The sequence below is a fragment of the Scyliorhinus torazame genome, chromosome 8, assembly GCF_047496885.1.
Source record: "Scyliorhinus torazame isolate Kashiwa2021f chromosome 8, sScyTor2.1, whole genome shotgun sequence".
In the NCBI taxonomy this organism is placed as follows: domain Eukaryota; kingdom Metazoa; phylum Chordata; class Chondrichthyes; order Carcharhiniformes; family Scyliorhinidae; genus Scyliorhinus; species Scyliorhinus torazame.
The window spans coordinates 55,146,484-55,167,442 of record NC_092714.1 but is presented as its reverse complement, the minus strand read 5'-3'; the positions used below and the strand labels follow the sequence as shown (position 1 = coordinate 55,167,442).

Below are 20,959 nucleotides of genomic sequence, written 5' to 3'. Positions count from 1 at the left end.
TTAGATGATTATTTGAATAGAAACAATATTCACTGTTGTGAGGGAATGGCACTAAGTCGTGATGCTCATTTGGAGAGCTGGTGCAGACACAATGGGCCAAATGGCGGCCTCCAGTGCCATAATGATTCTGTGATATGCTGCCCTGAATATAGGAAAGATTGAGGAGAAATTTTACACTTATGCTGCTTTGTTCCTTTCAGACTTGGAGAAAACATTGCTGCAAATAATGCATATAAACAACAGAACACAGACCATGTAATGAAAAAGGTTCCTGTCCACCAGCATTCAGCAAGCTTTGTAGCGTCAAAATGTTCAAGTACAACCAGTGCTGCCAGATCCAATATTCATGAGTTGATCGATAAATTGCAATTAGGAATGGAGGTTTGTACTGCACGTTGATGGGCTTTATGCGTTATTAACTTATATATTATAGTTTGTTTTTAATATCGCTCTGGCATCTGGTGGATGCCGATACTTTGTCAGAGGCACTAAAAATGCTGTTGGACCAATGGTGCACCTTATTCATCTTTATATTCCATCACTGGATGTGGGCATTGCTAGCTAGGTCAGCATTTATTACCCACCTCTACTTATCCTTGGTGATGAGTGCAGTCCGTGTGGTGAAGGTACTCCCACAGTGCTGTTTGGGAAGGAGTTTCAGGATTTTGACGCAGTAATAATTAAGGAATTGGGGCCAGTTTAGCTCAGTTGGCTGGACGGCTAGTTTGTGATGCAGAGCAAGCCCAGCAGCGTGGGTTCAATTCCCATACCGGCTGAGGTTATTCGTGAAGGCTCCGTCTTCTCAACCTTGCCCCTCACCTGGGGGGTGGTGATTCTCGGGTCAAATCATCATCAATCAGCCCCCCCCCCCTCCAAAAAAAAGGGGAAGGCGGCCCACGGTCATCTGCGACTAGTTGCTTGTTAATGAAGGAATGCGTAGGTATTCCAACTCAGGATAATACTTGGCTTAGAGGTGTGGGTGTTCCCATTCCCCTGTTGTCTTTGTCCTTCTCGTTGATCAAGGTTGCTGGTTTGGGAGATGCTGTTGAACAAATCTTGGTGAGGCGCAATGGTGCATACTGCAACCATATTGTGCCAGAAGTTAAGAGCCTGAAGATTCAAATTCGTGGATGGGGATACCAGCCAAGCTGGCTGTTTTGTCCTTGATGGAACTTTTGAGCATTGTTGGAACTTTACACATCCAGGCAAGTAGAGAGTATTTCATTACACTATGATAATGAGGGCCTTCAGGCGGCATGGTGGCACAGTGGCTAGCACTGGTGCCTCAGGGCACTGAGGACCCGGGTTCGATCCCGGCTCCGAGTCACTGTCTGTGTGGAGTTTGCACATTCTCCTCGGGTTTGCATGGGTCTCACTCCCACAACCCAAAGATATGCAGGCTGGGTGGATTGGCCACGCTAAAATGCCGCTTAATTGAAAAAAATAATTGGGTACTCTAAATTTATTTTTTAAAATGATAGTGAGGGCTTTAAATGGAGGCAGAGAGAGATTATCCATTTACCTCTGCTGGTTGAAATGGTTGCCTATGTTTCAGGCTTGTTTTCTTTTTGCATTTAAGCACTGAGTTCCAGTTCCATTGAAATTGTGGGTGTCCATAAAGTCACCTTCTCCCATTAGTTGTTTTAACAGTCCATCATCATCCATGACTGGATCTGACAGGCCTCCGAAGGTTTAATCTAATCTGTTGATTATGGGCTCGCTTGGTTTTATCTGTAGAATGCTGATTCTGCTGCTCAGCATGCATGTAATCCTGTACTTTAACGCATTTAGCTCCTCATTTTAGGCACGTCTGTTGCTGCTCCTGGCATGCTCTTTGACACTCTTCATTAAACAGGAGTTGGTTCCCTAGGTTAACAGTAATGGTGGGGTGAGGAATATGTTTGGCTGTGTGGCTTTATATTGCAATGGAACACAATTTTGATTCTGCTAATGGCTCACAGCACATGGATACCCAGTTTTGAGGTGTTAGATTTTTTTTCTAAATCTTTCCTATTTAGTAGTGCTGCAGAATCCTCCATGTGAAGATGAAACTTTGGCTCCAGAAGGACTCTGCAGGGATTACTCCTATCAATACTGTCATGGGCAAATACATATGTGACAGATTGGTGAGGACAAGCTTAAGTATGGTTTTCCTTCATGCTGGTTTTCTCACCACCTCCAGCAGGCCCAATCTTGCAGCATCATAGCTGGGGTCAGTCGTAGTTCCAATGTGCCACCCATCCAGAGTATAGTTGTGTTCATACTATCTTGGTGCTTCTACCAACTAGTTGAGGGAAAGTAATAGCTGATAATCAGCATTTCCTTGCCCATATTTGACTTGATGCCATGAGACTTTACTGATGCCATTAATGTTGAAGTCTTCCACAGCCTCTCCCTCCTGACTATATAGCAATATGCCACTAGGGGAGGCAATGGAGGAACCGGAGATGTTGCTGGAGTTGGTGAAAGGTACGAATCTGAGAGTATGATAACGTCCAGATGTCGATTGATTAGTCTGTGGGACAGTTCCAGCTTTGGCACAAACCCACAAATGAGAATGGGGATTTTAAATTATGCATTCATGGAATGTGGATTTTGCTGGCAAGGCTGTCAGTTATTGCCTAATTTTAATTGCCCTTGATAAGGTGGTGAGTCATCTTGTTGAATATAACTGAGCCATTTCAGAGATAGCGAAGAGTCAACCACATTGTGGGTCTGAACGAGTGTCTCCAGAGCATTTGTCCAGACCTGTCGGTTACTAGCTACCTTGCTACCAAACTTCCATGTTTAATCAATAATAGTCTAACAGAGGAAAGTGCAGCAATATAAAATAGACTACATGGATGGCTGAGGCTTATTAAGAAAATTAGCTTTCAGAATTGTGTGGGAAAAGTGTAGGATCCTTTTTTGATTAGGACAGTTTCCTGAAATTGTGTATATTGAAAGCTGATCTCTTAAACACAATTGTTAAATTTTTATCTGCCATATGTTTGAATTCCACAAATAATTTTGTTGTCAGTTTTATGTAAGCAATGAACACCTGTAGACCTATTTATTTTTAGTTTTCTGCTGAGCATTCTATATTGGTTTTGTTTTTATTTAGCAGCTGAATAATACATTTGATATCTTTTTGCAGCTGAAGGAACAAGTCAAGGATGTGAGGCTGTCCGATGTAATGGATGTATATGAGCAGAAGCTTTCATCTCTTGCCGTAAGTGGTTGAAATTGATGACATAATCTTTTTAAACCAGCAGCATTGAAAATTGGTAAAACCAAAATTATATGTGCTACATGTTATGGGAACAGAAATCGCACTATTACATTAACAGCTGTTTTTTTTAAGTTGAGAAACAATAAGGAAATACTGGAAACATAATACATTTCCTCTCGATTGGTTTCTATATAGTTTCTTTTACAACTCAATGTGATGCAATTGATAATGTATTGGTACCTTTGCTGAATGTCTAATGACAATAGAAGTCCGGAATTGTGAATTATTCATCTGTTGGTCTGATAAGGCAGTTAGACAGTAGTAGTGGATAACATGAGTTACATTTCTTTTACTCTTCAAGTGATGTAACATTTTTGAAATCAGCCTAATAATCACTGTCTGTGTGGAGTCTGCACGTTCTCCCTGTGTCTGCGTGGATTTCCTTCAGGTGCTCCAGTTTCCTCCCACAAGTCCCAAAAGACGTGCTGTTAGGTGAATTGGATATTCTGAATTCTCCCACTGTGTATCCGAATAGGCTTACATTAACAATGCAGTGAAGTTACGGTGAAAAGCCCCTAGTTGCCACATTCCAGCGCCTGTTCGGGTACATGGTGGGAGAATTCAGAATGTCCAAATTACCTAACAGCACGTCTTTCGGGACTTGTGAGAGGAAACCGGAGAACCCGGAGGAAACCCACGCAGACATGGAGAATGTGCAGACTCCGCACAGTGACCCAAATCGAACCTGGGATCCTGGCGTGGTGAAGCAACGATGCTAACCACTGTGCTACCACATTTACAATCAAATGCAACGTGTACTGAAGTACAAAACGGCTTCAGAAGAGAATTGAAAACAATGAGAAACGACGTATGAATTGGAATAGACCATTCTCCCCCTCGAATTGTCCTGCCAGTCAATCTGGCTGATTTGTACTTCAACTCCCATTCACCTGCCTTTGTTCCACATCATTTTAGTACCTGTACCCAACAATGCCCTATCAGTCTCATTAAAAATTTCAGTCAGGGGTGGGAGGAAATATTTTTACAAATCTTTGTGTGAAACAACACATTCAGATCTGAGTCCTAAATGGTCTAGTTCTAAATTTAAGATTATGCTGTCATGTTGTGGATCCCTCCACCACTTGAAATAGTTTCTCCATCCATTCTACGTAATTCCGTAATTTTAATGACTGCAAGCTGGCCACGAATAAGGCAGCCAGTGTAACCTGATAACAGAAATCCTGAAGGTGGCAGGCAAAATGGTGTGGGACTGCTAACTTCCAATACTAATTGTGAGCAGTCTGTTCCTTCCCATTGGTATGTTTACAAAACGTCTCTCAGAACATTATGCGTTTAGCTTTGGCACAAGTTTCAGCAACAATTCTTAGCTTGTTATAGGCTGACCAATGTTCTACCCATGCCATTGTAGCAGTGGTGCATTTTCTTGTGATGTTTTTAAATGTAGCTAATTAATGTAACACTAATCATTCTTGGTGAAGGGTTACTCCATATTACACAAATGTCTGGCAAAATGGACAATGTCAGTGGTGAGGACAATGGCCCCGGAGGTGAAGCGGTATATGTGACGGGTCTCAGGAAGGAAGGGGATGGTGGGAGGTCTGGGATGGAGGAAGAGGTGTGATCGTGCCTTGGGGGATGGAGAGGTGTGCATGCTGGGCCGAGGGAGAGTACTCAGGCCTTGGAGGTGGGTGTCGGTCCTTGGGGTCGCGTGTAGTGGGAGGAATTGGTGTCAGGTTGGGTCGGGCTGGGAGGGGTTGCGAGTTGTGCCTGACGGTGGGGGAAGGAGTGAGAATTGTGTCTGATGGTGGAGTACGTGGGGCGAAGAGTCTCTGTGGGGAGTGCAATAATTCTATGGGCTGGAGTTTCTGATGGTGGGATGGGGGGTGTAGTCCCTTGAAGATGGGGGGGGGGAGGAGTCCTATTGGGGGTGGGGGAGGGAGAATTCTGTGGGTCTGTACAATACTTACAATAATTAATGAGGTGTTAATTCTTCTATCCTTTTCTGCATAACAAAGTAACCCAGTCAGAACCATCTGAAGTTTTGCGATTTAAATAGTGTTTTTCTTTTTGTTTTTTGTTTTTTTAAATTTAGAGTACCCAATTCATTTTTTTTTTTCCAATTAAGGGGCAATTTAGCGTGGCCAATCTACCTAGCCTGCACATCTTTGGGTTGTGGTGGGGGGGGGGGGGGCGCGCGAAACCCACGCAAACATGGGGAGAATGTGCAAACTCCACACGGACAGTGACCCAGAGCCGGGGTCGAACCTGGGACCTCAGCTCTGTGAGGCATCAGGGCTAACCCACTGCACCACTGTGCTGCCTTAAATAGTGTTTTTTAATGGTCCTCAGTGCAGGGCAATTGCCCTGGGGAAGTTTGCACTTCTGAACAATTGCTGTGCAAACCTTACCTGGGAACATCCAAAGGGGATTCCCCACTGCATCTTTTGGAGTACCCCCAATTTGACACTCATGGAGGTCTGATGTTAAGCGCCAAAGCCTCGTGCAGACAAAGGATTTCTTCACATGAGTCTTGCCGTTTTATTACATATACATTTTTGTGTTGTGGGTGCAAAGGCTTTAAATTTATTCAATTTTCTTGTAAGCTTCCTTGGTTGAGACGACTATGACAGCTGTGAGATAGGAAATAGAGTAATATGGCGCTGAGATAGAGGATCAGCCATGATCACATTGAATGGCAGAGCCGGCTAGAAGGTCCAAATGGCCTGCTCCCGTTTTTCATGTTTCTGTTTTTGCTAAGCCTCATTTTTCTGCATGGTTGTCAGTGGAATGGCATCCAAAGCCATATATGTCTTCTATGTCACATTGCAAGGAATCGTCAAGGTTCACGTAGAGGTGACTGTCCCTCATTTATTCCTTTGCATGCCTCCCCTTTCGACGGCATGTGAATTGAGTGGGGCCTTGGCCTTCCTTACTTCATTAGATTTTCACATTTTACAATACCACAGACGCTCCTTTTGAAATGTGTTTCGATATTAACAATCTTTAGCTTAACTATAACTGATGTTGAACTCTTTCCTTTGTGTAGTCTAAAGAAAACCGTTTACAAGACCTATTGGAAGCCAAGGCACTGGCTCTAGCACAAGCTGATCGTTTGATTGCCCAATACCGCTGCCAGAGAGCCCACGCAGAAGCAGAGGTATTTTGAAAATATCACAAGATAGGTAAATCATTTTAAAAGATACTGGCGGGATTCTCCACTTGCCGACACTGAAATCGCGTTTGACGATCAGGCGGAGAATCACTTTTGATGCCGAAATCGGGGGGCGGTGCCTGTTTCTGATTGCTCTGCCCCCTCCAAAACAAGTCATCGGTGAGTATGCTGCACGCCTTTGGGACTGCCTCAGGGCGTCACCTGGCCCTCCCCCGATGTTCTACCCCAGATGGGCCAACTTCCCGACAGCATGGACCATTTGTGTCCAGAGTTTTTATTAACCTCGCGTGCCAGCTGCGGACTGCGTCCAGCGCCACCACAGTCCGGGGGGGGGGGGGTGGTTCTGCTGGCTGGAGGGACTGGTGGGGGTTGGCAGGGGGGGTTACAGGGGGACACTATCTGACAGACCGGGTCTGTATGTGGCTGGTGCCATGTTGTCGCCGTGCGCAGCCATGGACCCGGCAATTCTCCGGCCGTTTTTATCGGGAACGCCGGGGTTTTTACATGGCGCGACTGCTAGCCCCCCTACCGCAGAGCATCGGTGCGGGACTGCGCCGACTTTTCCATCCTAAGACTAGACACATTCTCCAGACAAAATCGGAGAATCCAGCCCACTGTTTCCAATTCAGTCTTTTAATTCAACAAATTTTTTGACCTAGCCTCAAAATCAGAGAATCCAGCCCACTGTCTCCAATTCAGCCTTTTAATTCAACAAATTAATTCAATCTTTTGGCCTGCTGCATTATATAAGCTACATAATTCAAATTAGAAGAAGCATTGTTTTCGGTACAAAAATTGACTAAATATTGTCGGGTCGGCTGATTCCCTAGATTCTAAGTTTCTTCAAAATATAGTAGAGTAAGGTACAGTTGGAGTTATCATGCTAATGTTGATTATAAGTAATAAAAAGCTGTTATCAAAAGTGTAGTGAGGAGAATGGAAATCTATTTTGCAACTACAGTCCTTTTAATCTATGGAAACGAAGGGCAGTAATAAATTGTTAAAAGTATTTGTAATTAAATAAACTTGTATGGGGTTTGTTAATAACTTTGTGAAAGTTGCACTTTTTCTGAGTTATCCACCCCAATGGGCTGGGAAGAATGCTAAAAACCACAGTAAATTCTTTTTATTTTGCTAATTTTGAAATTCTCATCAGGAGACAGATCGCAAACATCTTAATTAACCGTACCAATTAAAACGCTAGCATTTTAATTGATCTATTGGTGTAGAGTTTTGGTCTGAGCCAGTTTCAGTTGGAATCTTGACGATATCAGTGTTTGTAACTTTTGTGTGTATGAAAAGCATACTAGAATGCCAAGATAGTCTTTTTCCAGACAAAGGACGGGTGGTAAGTTGGAGGCTTTCAAAAGTGTGTTAACCAGGGTTCAGGGTAAGCACATTCCTTTTTGAGTGAAGGGCAAGACTGCTAGACGTAGGAAACCCTGGATGTTCCCTACGGTGATATTCAGGTCCTGGTCAAAAAGGAGAAGGAGACATATGGGGCGAAATTCTCCCGAAACGGCGCGATGTCCGCCGACTGGCGCCCAAAACGGCGCCAATCAGATGGGCATCGCGCCGCCCCAAAGGTGCGGAATGCTCCGCATCTTTGGGGGCCGAGCCCCAACATTGAAAGGCTAGGCCGGCGGCGGAGGAATTTCCGCCCCGCCAGCTGGTGGAAACGGCCTTTGTTGCCCCGCCAGCTGGCGCGGAAATTACATCTCCGGGCGGCGCATGCGCGGGAGCGTCAGCGGCCGCTGACAGTTTCCCACGCATGCGCAGTGGAGGGAGTCTCGTCCGCCTCCGCCATGGTGGAGACCGTGGCGGAGGCGGAAGGGAAAGAGTGCCTCCACGGCACAGGCCCGCCTGCGGATTGGTGGGCCCCGATCGCGGGCCAGGCCACCTTGGGGGCACCCCCCGGGGCCAGATCGCCCCGCGCCCCCCCCCAGGACCCCGGAGCCCGCCCACGCCACCTTGTCCCGCCATTCAAAAGGTGGTTTAATCCACGCCGGCGGGACAGGCAATTTATCGGCGGGACTTCGGCCATCTGGGCCGGAGAATCCAGCGGGGGGGCCCGCCAACCGGCGCGGCCCGATTCCCGCCCCCGCCGAACATCCGGTGCCGGAGACGGCGGGATTCACGCCAGCCCCCGGCGATTCTCCGACCCGGCGGGGGGTCGGAGAATGACGCCCATGATGTGCATCGGCAGCTGATCAAGTGGATCCTTTGGAGAGTATAGGGCTTGTCTGAGTAGAGTTAAGAGAGCAATCAGGAGGGCAAAAAGGGGACATGAGATTGAATTGGCAGATAAGGCAAAGGAGAATCCAAAGAGCTTCTACAAATACATAAAGGGCAAAAGAGTAACGAGGGAGAGAGAACGGCCTCTTAAGGATCGACAAGGTCAAATATGTGCGGATTCACAAGAGATCCTAAATTAATATTTCTCATCAGTATTTACTATTGAGAAAGGTATGAATGTTGGGGAACATAGGGAAATAAATAGTGATGTCTTGAGGAGTATACATATTACAGAGAAGGAGGTGCTGGAAGCCTTAAAGCGCATGAAGGTCGATAAATCCCCGGGATGTTGTGGGAGGAAATTGTGGGTCCCCTAGCAGAGATATTTGAATCGTTTACAGCCACAGGTGAGGTGCCTGAAGATTGGAGGGTAGCAAATGTTGTGCCTCTGTTTAAGAAGGGCCACAGGAAAAAGCCGGGGCACTACAGACTGGTGAGCCTAACGTCTGTGGTGGGTAAGTTATTAGAAGGTATTCTGAGAGACAGGATCTACAGGCATTTAGAGAGGCAAGGACTGATTAGGGACAGTCAGGAAGGCCTTGAGAATGGAAAATCACGGGCGGAATTCTCCGAGCTTCGGTGCGAGGACAGAGAATGGGCGTTGACGCCGAGATCCGGCGCGACGGCGCTCCCGCGATTCTCCCGGAGAATCGCCACGAATCGCGCGCGGTCTACGCGGCACGGGTAGGGGGTTATTGACAGAGGCCCCCGCGGCGATTCTCCGACGAAAACTGGCCGAGTTCAAGACGACTTGGTTCTAACAACGTTTTGCCTGTCGGGAACGGCCAGTGGTGGCTGTGGAGTGGGGGGGCAGAGGGAATCCTTCATCTGGGGGGGGGGGGGGGGGGGGGAACCCTCACAAACGGCCAGGCTAGCGATCGGGGGCCACTGAACAGCGGGCGCGCGCGGTCTCGGGGGGCGGGGGGGGCTATATTTTCGGGCCGGTCCGCGGTGTGAGTCCGCCATATTGCACGGGGCGGCTGCCGAAGGCCGCTGCCGTGCGCATGCACGGACTCCCGACTGGAGGTGCAGGGCCCCGTATCGGCAGCCAGAGCTGCAAGACGTACTCCAGGGCCCTGCTAGCCGCCTTAAGGTAGGAGAATCACTGGACTTTCTTCAGGAAAGTCCAGAGTGAAACGCCCACGTTTTGACTGGAACAAAGAACAAAGAAAATTACAGCACAGTAACAGGCCCTTCGGCCCTCTCAGCCTGCGCCGATCCAGATCCTTTATCTAAACCTGTCGCCTATTTTCCAAGGATCTACTTCCCTCTGTTCCCCGCCCGTTCACATATCTGTCTAGATGCATCTTAAACGATACTATCGTGCCTGCCTCTACCACCTCCGCTGGCAAAGCGTTCCAGGCACCCACCACCCTCTGCGTAAAAAACTTTCCACGCACATCTCCCTTAATCTTTCCCCCTCTCACCTTGAAATCGTGACCCCTTGTAATTGACACCCCCACTCTTGGAAAAAGCTTGTTGCTATCCACCCTGTCCATACCTCTCATAATTTTGTAGACCTCAATCAGGTTCCCCCTCAACCTCTGTCTTTCCAACGAAAACAATTCTAATCTACTCAACCTCTATTCATAGCGAGCACCTTCCATACCAGGCAACATCTTCGTGAACCTCCTCTGCACCCTCTCTAAAGTATCCACATCCTTCTGGTAATGTGGCGACCAGAACTGCACGCAGTATTCCAAATGTGGCCTAACCAAAGTCCTATACAACTGTAACATGACTTGCCGACTCTTGTACTCAATACCCCGTCCGATGAAGGCAAGCATGCTGTATGCCTTCTTGACCACTCTATCGACCTGCGTTGCCACCTTCAGGGTACAATGGTCCTGAACTCCCAGATCTCTCTGTACATCAATTTTCCCCAGGACTCTTCCATTTACCGTATAGTCCGCTCTTGAATTAGATCTTCCAAAATGCATCACCTCGCATTTGCCTGGGTTGAACTCCATCTGCCATTTCTCTGCCCAACTCTCCAATCTATCTATATTTTGCTGTATTCTCTGACAGTCCTCCTCGCCACCTGCAACTCCACCAATCTTAGTATCATCTGCAAACTTGCTAATCAGACCACCTATACCTTCGTCCAGATCATTTATGTATATCACAAACAACAGTGGTCCGAGCACGGATCCCTGTGGAACACCACTAGTCGCCCTTCTCCATTTAAAAAAAACATTTTTTTAACAAACTATTTTATTGAGGTATTTTAGGCATTTAGAAAATGTGACATTGTACAGTACAATAAAAAAGAAGTTAAGACACAAATTAAACATAGTGCAAACCACGGCTCTGTTCACACACGGAACTGTCTCAATATCCCCCTATTCCACTCTACTCTACCCCCCCCCAACTGACGCTTACTCTTCTGCAAAGAAGTCAATAAATGGGGGCGAACCCTAGTAGCGAACCTCTCAAGGCGAACTTGACTTTCTCTAGGCCAAGAAAGCTCGCCATGTCCGATAGCCATACCTCAGCCCTCGGGGGCTTTGAGTCCCTCCATGCTAACAGTATTCGTCGCCGGGCTACCGGGGAAGCAAAGGCCAGAACGTCGACCTCTCTCTCTTCCTGGACTCCCGGGTCCTCCGAAATCCCAAAGATTGCCACCTCCGGGCTCATTATCACTTCAGTTTTCAATACCCGGGACATGACATTTGCGAATCCCTGCCAATACCCCCTGAGTTTGGGGCACGACCAGAACATGTGTACATGGTTAGCCGGCCCTTCGGCACATCTAGCACACTTGTCCTCCAGCCCGAAGAATCTGCTCATCCGGGCCACCGTCATGTGGGCCCGGTGCACGACCTTAAACTGGATCAGGCTGAGCTTGGCACATGTTGCGTTCGTGCTTACTCTGCTCAAGGCTTCTGCCCAAATACCGTCCTCCAGCTCCCCCCCGAGCTCCTCCTTCCATTTAAGCTTCAGGTCCTCTGTCTGCGTATCCTCATCTCCCATTAGTTCCTTGTAGACGTCTGAAACTCTACCCTCTCCCACCTCTCCCCTAGAAACTACTCTGTCTTGCCTCCCCTTCGGCAGGAGACGTGGGAAGGACGGCACCAGTCTGCATACAAAATCCCTCACTTGCAAGTATCTAAAGTCGTTCCCTCTCGCCAGCCCAAACTTCTCCTCCAGCGCCCTCATGCTCGGAAAGCTCCCTTCCAGGAACAGATCCCCCATCCTCACAATCCCCACCCTCCTCCACAGTCGATACCCCCCCCGTCCATGTTCCCCGGGGCAAATCGGTGGTTGCCGCAGATTGGGGTCCACACCAATGCTCTTACCTCCCCTACATGCCTCCTCCACTGGCCCCAGATCCGAAGAGCCGCCACCACTATCGGGCTGGTGGAGTACCGTGCCGGTGGAAGCGACAGATGCGCCGTGACCACGGCTGCCCCTGCACGAGCAGCCTCCATCCGCTCCCAAACCGACCCCGCACCCACCATCCATTTCCTTATCATCGCTATGTTGGCCACCCAGTAATAGTTGCTGAAGTTCGGCAATGCCAGCCCCCCTTCCCCTCTGTTCCTTTCAAGCATCACCCTCTTCACCCGCGGGGACTTCCCTGCCCATACAAATCCCAGAATAATTTTATTCAGCCTCTTAAAGAAGGACCGTGGAATAAAGATGAGGAGACACTGAAAAACAAACGAACCGCGGGAGAATCGTCATCTTACCAGTCTGCACTCTCCCTGCCAATGACAGCGGGAGTGCATCCCACCTCCGGACCTCCTCCCTCACTCTTTCCACCAGTCGGGACAGGTTGAGCTTATGCAACCTGCCCCAGTCCCATGCCACCTGAATCCCCAAATATCGGAAACTCTCCCCCACCAGCCTGAATGGCAACCCCTTCAGCCTACTCTCCTGCCCCCTCGCCTGAATTATAAACAACTCGTTCTTAGCCATGTTCAGTTTGTATCCGGATAGCCGGCCAAATTCCCTCAGGGTTGCCATAATACCGTCTATCCCCACCATTGGGTTTGATACATATACCAGCAGATCATCCGCGTATAACGAGACTCTATGTCCACTCCCCCCCCCCCCCCCCCCCCCCCCGGACCAACCCTTGCCAGCCCCCAGAAGCTCTCAGTGCAATTGCCAGCGGCTCTATGGCCAGCGCAAATAGCAGTGGGGTGAGAGGGCAGCCCTGTCTTGTCCCACGGTGTAGTCTAAAGTAGTCCGATGTCGTCCTGTTCGTCCTTACACTCGCCTCCGGGGCCTGATACAATAGCCTAACCCAGTCGATGAAACCCGCCACGAACCCGAACCATCCTCGTACCTCCCACAGATAATCCCACTCGACCCGGTCAAAAGCCACGTTGAGCAGCCTTCTTATGTTGGCCACCAGCTGCCGCCCCTTTACAAACCCGGTTTGGTCCTCCACATTTACATCCGTGACACAATCCTCAATTCTGGTCGCCAAAATCTTGGCCAGTAACTTGGCGTCTACGTTGATCAAAGAGATCGGCCTGTATGATACACAGGCCTCTGGGTTCTTATCCCGTTTCAGAATGAGCGAGATGGTGGCCTGCGACATCGTCGGGGGTAAACTCCCTCTGTCTCTTGCCTCGTTAAAGACCCTGACCAGCACCGGCCCCACTATCCTGGAAAATTCTTTGTAAAACTCCACCGGATACCCGTCCGGCCCCAGGGCTTTACCCGACTGCATGACCTTCAGGGCCCCCAATAACTCTTCGATCCTGACCAGGGCCCCCAGTACGTCCACCAACCACTCATGGGAAGGTCAGTCCGTCCAGGAATCGCCTCATCCCCCCCGGTCCCCCGGGTGGTTCCGAAGTGTACAGCTTCCTATAAAAGTCCCTAAAGACCTTGTTCAGACCTGCTGGATCACCCACTAGATTACCTTCCCCACCCACTACCCTCCCTATTTCCCTGGCCGCTTCCCTCTTCCTCAGTTGCTGCGCAAGCATTCTACTGGCCTTCTCCCCATGCTCATAAATCGCGCCTTTTACCTTTCTAAGCTGCTCTACAGCCTTGCCTGTAGTCAGCACCCCAAATTCGGCCTGCAGCTTCTGTCGTTCCCTGAGTAACTCTGGCCTTGGGGATTCCGCGTAACTCCTGTCCGTCCTTAATCAGTCGGTCCGTCTCTGCCCTCTCTGTTCTGTCCCTGTACGCCTGGATTGAAATCAGCTCCCCTCTCACCACTGCCTTCAGTGCCTCCCAGAGCACTGCTGCCGAGACTTCTCCAGTATCGTTCACCTGCAGGTAATTCTGCATGCACTTCCTCAGCCTCTCACACACCGCCTCGTCCGCGAGTCGTCCAACTTCCAGCCTCCATGGTGTGTGCTGAAAGCTGTCCTTACAAAACTGCAGGTCTACCCAGTGCGGAGCATGGTCCGATATGGCAATTGCCGAATATTCTGCCCCCACCATTCCGGCCAGCAGGTCCCTACTCACAACAAAGTAGTCAATTCGGGAATACACCTTGTGGACGTGGGAGTAGTACGAGAACTTCCTCGCCATCGGCCGGCTAAATCTCCACGGATCTGCTCACCCCATTTGCTCCCCTCTCAGTTCCTTTGTCATCGCTGGCAACCTGCCCCTTCTTGAGCATGACCGGTCCAGGCTCGGGTCCAGGACTGTATTAAAGTCCTCGCCCATGACCAACTTGCGCGAGTCCAAGTCGGGGATCTTCCCTAGCATCCTCCTAATAAAATCCGCATCGTCCCAATTAGGGGCATACACACTAACCAAACTACTCTCATCCCTTCGAGCTTACCCCTCACCATAACGAACCTGCCACCCCTATCCACGACTGTGCCCTCTGCCTCAAATTGCACCCTTTTATTAATCAGGATCGCAACCCCCCTCGTCTTAGAATGCAGCCCCGATTGAAAGACCTGACTGACCCAGCCCTTCCTTAACCTAACCTGGTCTGCCATTTTCAGGTGCGTCTCCTGCAACAAGACTATGCCCGCCTTCAGAACCCGCAGATGCGCAAACACACGTGCCCTCTTCACTGACCCGTTTAACCCTCTAACATTCCAGGTGATCAGTCTGGTTGGGGGGCACTTCGCCCCCCTCCCCCCTCCCACTTTGCCGATCAGCCATCCCCTTTCTTTGGCCAGCCCCCCAGCCATGTGTCGCGCTTCCTCTGGCCCGCCCCCTGGCGGCTCCACTCATGACTTCCTCACTGTTACCATGCCCAGTTTCCATCCCCGTCAGCAGAACAACCCCCCCTCCTCTCCCTAGCAACACCACACCCTTCTCCATTTTGAGACACTCCCTTCCACCACTACTCTCTGGCTCCTGTTGCCCAGCCAGTTCTTTATCCATCTAGCTAGTACACCATTAACCCCATGCGACTTCACTTTTTCCATCAACCAGCCATGGGAAACTTTATCAAACGCCTTACTGAAGTCCATGTATATGACATCTACAGCCCTTCCCTCATTAATTAACTTTGTCACTTCCTCAAAAAATTCTATTAGGTTTGTAAGACATGACCTTCCCTGCACATAACTATGCTGCCTATCACTGATAAGTCTATTTTCTTCCAAATGTGAATAGATCCTATCCGTCAGTATCTTCTCCAACAGTTTGCCTACCACTGACGTCAAGCTCACAGGTCTATAATTCCCTGGATTATTCCTACTACTCTTCTTAAACATAGCCCCATTATTGGAGAATCCCGCCCCATGTCTCACAAATTTATGTTTTTTGAGGGGGTAACCAAGAAGATAGATGTGGGCAGTGCAGTTGTTGTTGTCTGCATGGACTTTACCGAGGCCTTTGACAAGGTACCGCATGGTAGGTTGTTGCGTAAGGTGAAATCTCATGAGATCTGGGTGAGGTAGCCAATTGGATACAAAATTGGCTTGATGACCGAAGACAAAGGGTGGTTGTGGAGGGTTGTTTTTCAAACTGGAGGCCTGTGAACAGCAGTGTGCCTCAAGGATCAGTGCTGGGTCCACTGTTATTTGTTATTTATATTAATGATTTGGATGAGAATTTAGGAGGCATGGTTAGTAAGTTTGCAGATGACACCAAGATTGGTTGCATAGTGGATAGTGAAGAAGGTTATCTAGCATTGCAACGGGATCTTGATCAAATGGGCCAGTGGGTCGATGAATGGCGGGTGGATGGAATTTAATTTGGATAAATGTGAGGTGATGCATTTTGATAGATCGAATCGGGGCAGGACCTACTCAGTTAATGATAAGGAGTTGGGGAGAGTTACAGAACAAAGAGATCTGCGAGTACAGGTTCATAGCTCCTTGAAAGTGGAGTCACAGGTCGACAACGTGGTGAAGAAGGCATTCGGCATGCTTGGTTTCATTGGTCAGAACATTGAATTTAGGAGTTGGGACGTCTTGTTGAAGTTGTACAAGTTGTAAGGCCACACATGGAATACTGTGTACAGTTCTGGTCACCCTCTTACAGAAAGGATATTATTAAACTAGAAAAGATTTACTCGGATGCTACCGGAACTTGATGGTTTGAGTTATAAGGAGAGGCTGGATAGACTGGGACTTTTTCCCCTGGAGCGTTTGTTGGAGGCTTAGGAATGAACTTATAGAGGCCTGTAAAATAATGAGGAGCATAGATAAGGTAGATAGTCAACATCTTTTCCCAAAGTTATGGGAGTCTAAAACTAGAGGGCAAAGGTTTAAGGTGAGAGGGGAGAGATCCAAAAGGGTCCAGAGGGGCACTTTTTTCACACACACGGTGGTGAGTGTCTGGAACGAGCTGCCAGAGGCAGGTACAATTTTGTCTTTTAAAAAGTATTTATACAATCTAAGGGAAAGCTGGGTATAGAGGGTTATGGGCCAAATGTGGGCAATTAGGACTAGCTTAGTTGTAAAAACTGCGCGGCATGGACAAGTTGGGCTCTAACCAAATATTTTCCCAAATAGATTAAAATAGCCCTTTTCATTATTTGCATTCTGTTCCTCAGAAATATAGGGCAGCATTCTCCATCCCAGGACGCCTGGAATACTTTTCTCGATGGGGTGGAGAATCGGGTGTCGGGCATGAACGAGGTCCACGATGCGCGCCAGTGGGGGATGTAAAATGCAAATGGGTCTTCATGATTCATTTACAACTATTTAGCGGGCCTGGTGCCGTGTGCTCCGACCTGTGATTTTCCAGACCCTGTGGTCAGGAATCACATAGGCGCAGATCATTTGTGGCCTCAGTAGTTGTGAACCTGATGTGGTGGACCTCCCCCTTGGCCCACCATGAGGTCCACCACACCAGAGCCACGCTGGTAGAGACCATCCGAGGGCCCCCGCCACCCCCGAAAAACAATGTACTGCCTTCTCATGCTTTCTCTAGCAGACCAGCCCCCACAGGGATCCCTGTAATCTGGGCCACCCCAACAGGGACCCCTGTAATAGGAGGACTCTCTCCATAGGGATCCCTGCCTAAAGGAAACCTGTGTGTGATCTCTTCCCCTCACACACAGCTCCCCCCACCCACCCCCCCGAAAAGGGACCCCCGTCTGGAAGCTAGAGAGCAGTCCAGACGGGCAGAGGGAAGCATTATAGCTGTAACACGTACCTTGCAGCTCCCATGTGCCTGTTCCTCGGTGGAGAAGAGCTTAATATGGTGGCTTGATAGCAGGATTCACTGGGAATCCCTCATATTCCACACCATGCAAGGGAATCGTAAAACTGGTGCAATTCAGCTCCGGCGGGATAACATAGTCTCACTGATGGCGAATCCCGCCCATCATCTCCAAACATGGTACCAACTTTGATAATGAACCCTACTTGTTCACTACTATCGTAGACACCAGGCCTGCTGCAGCAGCAGTATTTGATTGCTGTCTATTATCACTTGTCAATCAGATGTGTATTCTCTGGCAATATTTACTGTCTCAACCATTCGATTTTCATGTTGTTTTCCAATGCTGCAATACCTTCTTTATACATTAATTCTGAATTGTTCCATTTTATAAATGTTTTGGTATATTTTTTGAGTTGTAGGCACGACAGTTAGCTTCACTTCTAATGGATGCAGAGAGAAAAAATGAGGAACTTGATGGAATCGTAAAGACGCAATTGTTGGAATCTGATCGTGCCAAGGCTGACATTAAAGAGCTTTATCAGCACAATTGTAAACTGCAGGCTATTTCTGAAGAACATGAATCTTTAAAAGTTACTTCAAACGGTCTTGCTAAAAAGTAAGGTTGAGTGATATCTACTCATTGCTTGGTGCAATCTTTCACCCTGTCATTGCAAAAAATGAATTGCGGTGGCACAGGGTTTGTGTACAACAGTGAAGAATTGATTTTGTATATGGCACAGAGCAATAATTGTACCAGTTGCTTATAAGAATGGGAGAGGGTCATATTATAAACCAGGGGTTCCCAAACTGGGAACCATGGAGGTCCGTGAAAGGTCTCCAGGAGGTCAGCAGAACTGATGGCCTCCATTTGTCCGGAATACGGCAGTTGGAAAGGCGCAACCAACAAATTTCAACAATAACTGCACCAATCAAGTTACCAATCACTGGATGCTGATATGCTGACTCAGGGAGGTGCTTCTAAGAGAGCAGGGTGGCGGATGTGGGTCTCCGGAGAGGCAGTTGTAAGGGAGTGGGTTCAGTCTTCTGTGAGAGTGGGTACGTGGGTTCGGAGAGAAGTTTATAAGGAAGCAGGTTCAGGCCTTGGAGGGGCTGTTGTAAAAGAGCGTGGGAGGGGGCAGGTTTGGGCCTCAGAGAGGTGAAATGAAAATGAAAATTGTTTATTGTCACAAGTGGCTTCAAATGAAGTTACTGTGAAAAGCCCCTAGTCGCCACTTTCCGGCACCTGTTCGGGGAGGCTGGTACGGGGATTGAACCGTGCTGCTGGCCTGCCTTGGTCTGCTTTAAAAGCCAGCTATTTAGCCCTGTGCTAAACCAGCCCTGGTTGTAAGAGAACAAGAGAGTCAGGTTCGGGCCTCGGGGAAGCACTTGTAAGAGAGCAAGGCAGGGGGAAGGGGGGTGGAGTGGAGAGGGGATTCGGGCCTGAGAAGTGGTTGCCAAGGGAACCGGGGTAGGTTCGGGCCTCAGCAAGCTGGTTGTAGTGGGGGGTGGGGGTGCAGGCATCAAAGGCAGTTGTAAGAGAGTGTACGGTGGGTTTGAACCTCTTGAGAGGTGCTTTTGTGAGAGCGAGGGGGGCGAGTGTGAGAGGGAAGGTCGGGAGCAGAATGTTTGTGTTTGTGTGAGAGAGGAGAGAGGTGTGTTTGTGTGGGGGGGGGGGGGGAGGTGTGCATGAGGAGGGAGGTGTGTTGGGTAAGGTTTGCGTGCGTGTGGGGGGAGGTTTGCGTGCATGTGGAGGGGCGAGGTTTGTGTGCATGTGGGGGGGGGAGGTTTGCGTGCGTGTGGGGAGGACGAGGTTTGCGTGCGTGTGGGGGTGGTGAGGTTTGCGTGCATGTGGAGGGGGTGAGGTTTGCGTGCGTGTCGGGGGGCGAGGTTTGCGCACGTGTTGAGGGGGCGAAGTTTGCGTGTGTGTGGGGGGGGCGAGGTTTGTGTGCGTGTGGGGGGGAGGTTTGCGTGCGTGTGGGGGGGGCGAGTTTTGTGTGCGTGTGGGGGTGCGAGGTTTGCATGCGTGTCAGGTGGGGAGAGTGAGAGGCGTGAGAGAGGAGGAAGGGTGCAAGAGAGGAAGGGGCTCGAGAATGGGCGTGAGAGGTGTGGGAGGAGGGTGTGCAGGAAGGGAGGGAGGAAAGGAGCACGCGTGTATGAGAGGGATGTGTGTGTGTTATATGTGTGCATGTGGCTGTCGTTGGGGTGGGTTTGAGGGGGTATATGAGAATCAATTTTCCAGCATCAGTTCTGCTGCTACATATGATAAAAGTTAAGACTAAGTATGTTTATAATAGGAGAACTTGTTAATTATTACCAGATTACCCATCCTTAAGTGGGTACTACTTCCAATGGGTAATGTTATAGGGCCAGGGCGGCCAAGTTTGCCAGTTGGTTGATGTATAATAATAATCTTTATTGTCACAATTAACACTTTTAACACTGAAATTAGGTTACTGTGAAAAGCCCCTAGTGGCCACATTCCAGCATCTGTTCAGGTACACAGAGGGAGAATTTAGAATGTCCAATTCACCTAACAGAGCACGTCTTTTGGGACTTGTGGGAGGAAACCGGAATACCCGGAGGAAACCCACGCAGCCACAGGGAGAAAGTGCAAACTCCACAGACAGTGACCCAAGCCGGAAATCGCACCTAGGACTCTGGCGCTGAGAAGCATCTGTGCTAACCACTGTGCTACCGTGCCACCCATTGAGGGGGTCATGTAATTGGTGGAATGTATCTGCGACTGCGTACCTCTTCCTGATTCCTAATATATACATAGATTATAGCTGGAAAAGACTTGTTCATATATGATTTCTGTTTTCGCACCTATTTCACAGAAAAAAGTAGTGTTGAAATTATGAGAATCCCTGACGCTTTGGGAGGTAACTTGTTCCGTGACTCGTTTAAAAATCACTGTCACCCTTTCTGGCACTCTATTTCAAAGTGGTATTAATGGATATATGGGCGAGGACACCAGACATAACTTAAGACACTGAGTGTGGGCGAGGAGAGAATGTGTCTCTATGGGAGTGGGCTAAATTAACCTCTATGTATGGCAGTTCACAAAGTATACTTAGATTTGCATAACTTTTTTAAAGGTTAAATAAATTGTATTTTTGACTGAATAACCTCTTGAAACCGTGATCCATAAATCCAGTTCCAGATTTGTATGTTTACACATACTTTCTTTTTAGCCTCGAGACAGTCGAAAGGCAACTTGAAGAACTCCGGATTAAACACAATTCCCTAACTGAACAAAGTGAATTGTTTAAAAAGCAAATTGACTCCCTTAAACAACAGAATGATAGGTAAGTCCATGTTCTAACCTGTGACTAGATGTAGGGCATGACTCAACAAATTGTGAGCAAAGTCTCATAGCGAGCTCCTTTAGCTGCATGTTTCTCAGCGCTCGCAGTGCCAATAAACACATGGCTATACAACACGCCCCCCCCCCCCCCACAACTTTGTACAAGGGGCCACAGTGGGGTTCGCGTGGCCAGGGCTGCACATAGCCCCATTTTTAAAATGGCATCCTGATCTCGGGAGGCCCCCGAAGTGACCCCCCACAAAAAAAAATCCACACAGGGCACACCTGGCTCGATCGGGCGTGTGCAAAAAAATGGCAGCTTGGCACTCTGGTAATGCCCATGCCAGCACCACCTTGACAGTGCCAGGTAACACTGCCAGGGTGCCTGACTGACACTGTCGGGTGC

General features: G+C 48.7%; 1 protein-coding gene across 4 annotated transcripts in view; it reads left to right on the top strand.

Moving 5' to 3' along the window:
* Positions 1–20,959, top strand: part of cip2a (cellular inhibitor of PP2A) — a 68,403-nt gene that overhangs the window by 37,114 nt on the left and 10,330 nt on the right. For all 4 annotated transcript variants that reach the window (XM_072513634.1, XM_072513638.1, XM_072513636.1 and 1 more), the window contains exons 15-19: positions 201–381; positions 3,137–3,211; positions 6,279–6,389; positions 17,666–17,862; positions 20,441–20,554. In XM_072513634.1, the coding sequence (XP_072369735.1) occupies positions 201–381; positions 3,137–3,211; positions 6,279–6,389; positions 17,666–17,862; positions 20,441–20,554 (678 nt within the window). The remainder of the gene's footprint in view (positions 1–200; positions 382–3,136; positions 3,212–6,278; positions 6,390–17,665; positions 17,863–20,440; positions 20,555–20,959) is intronic.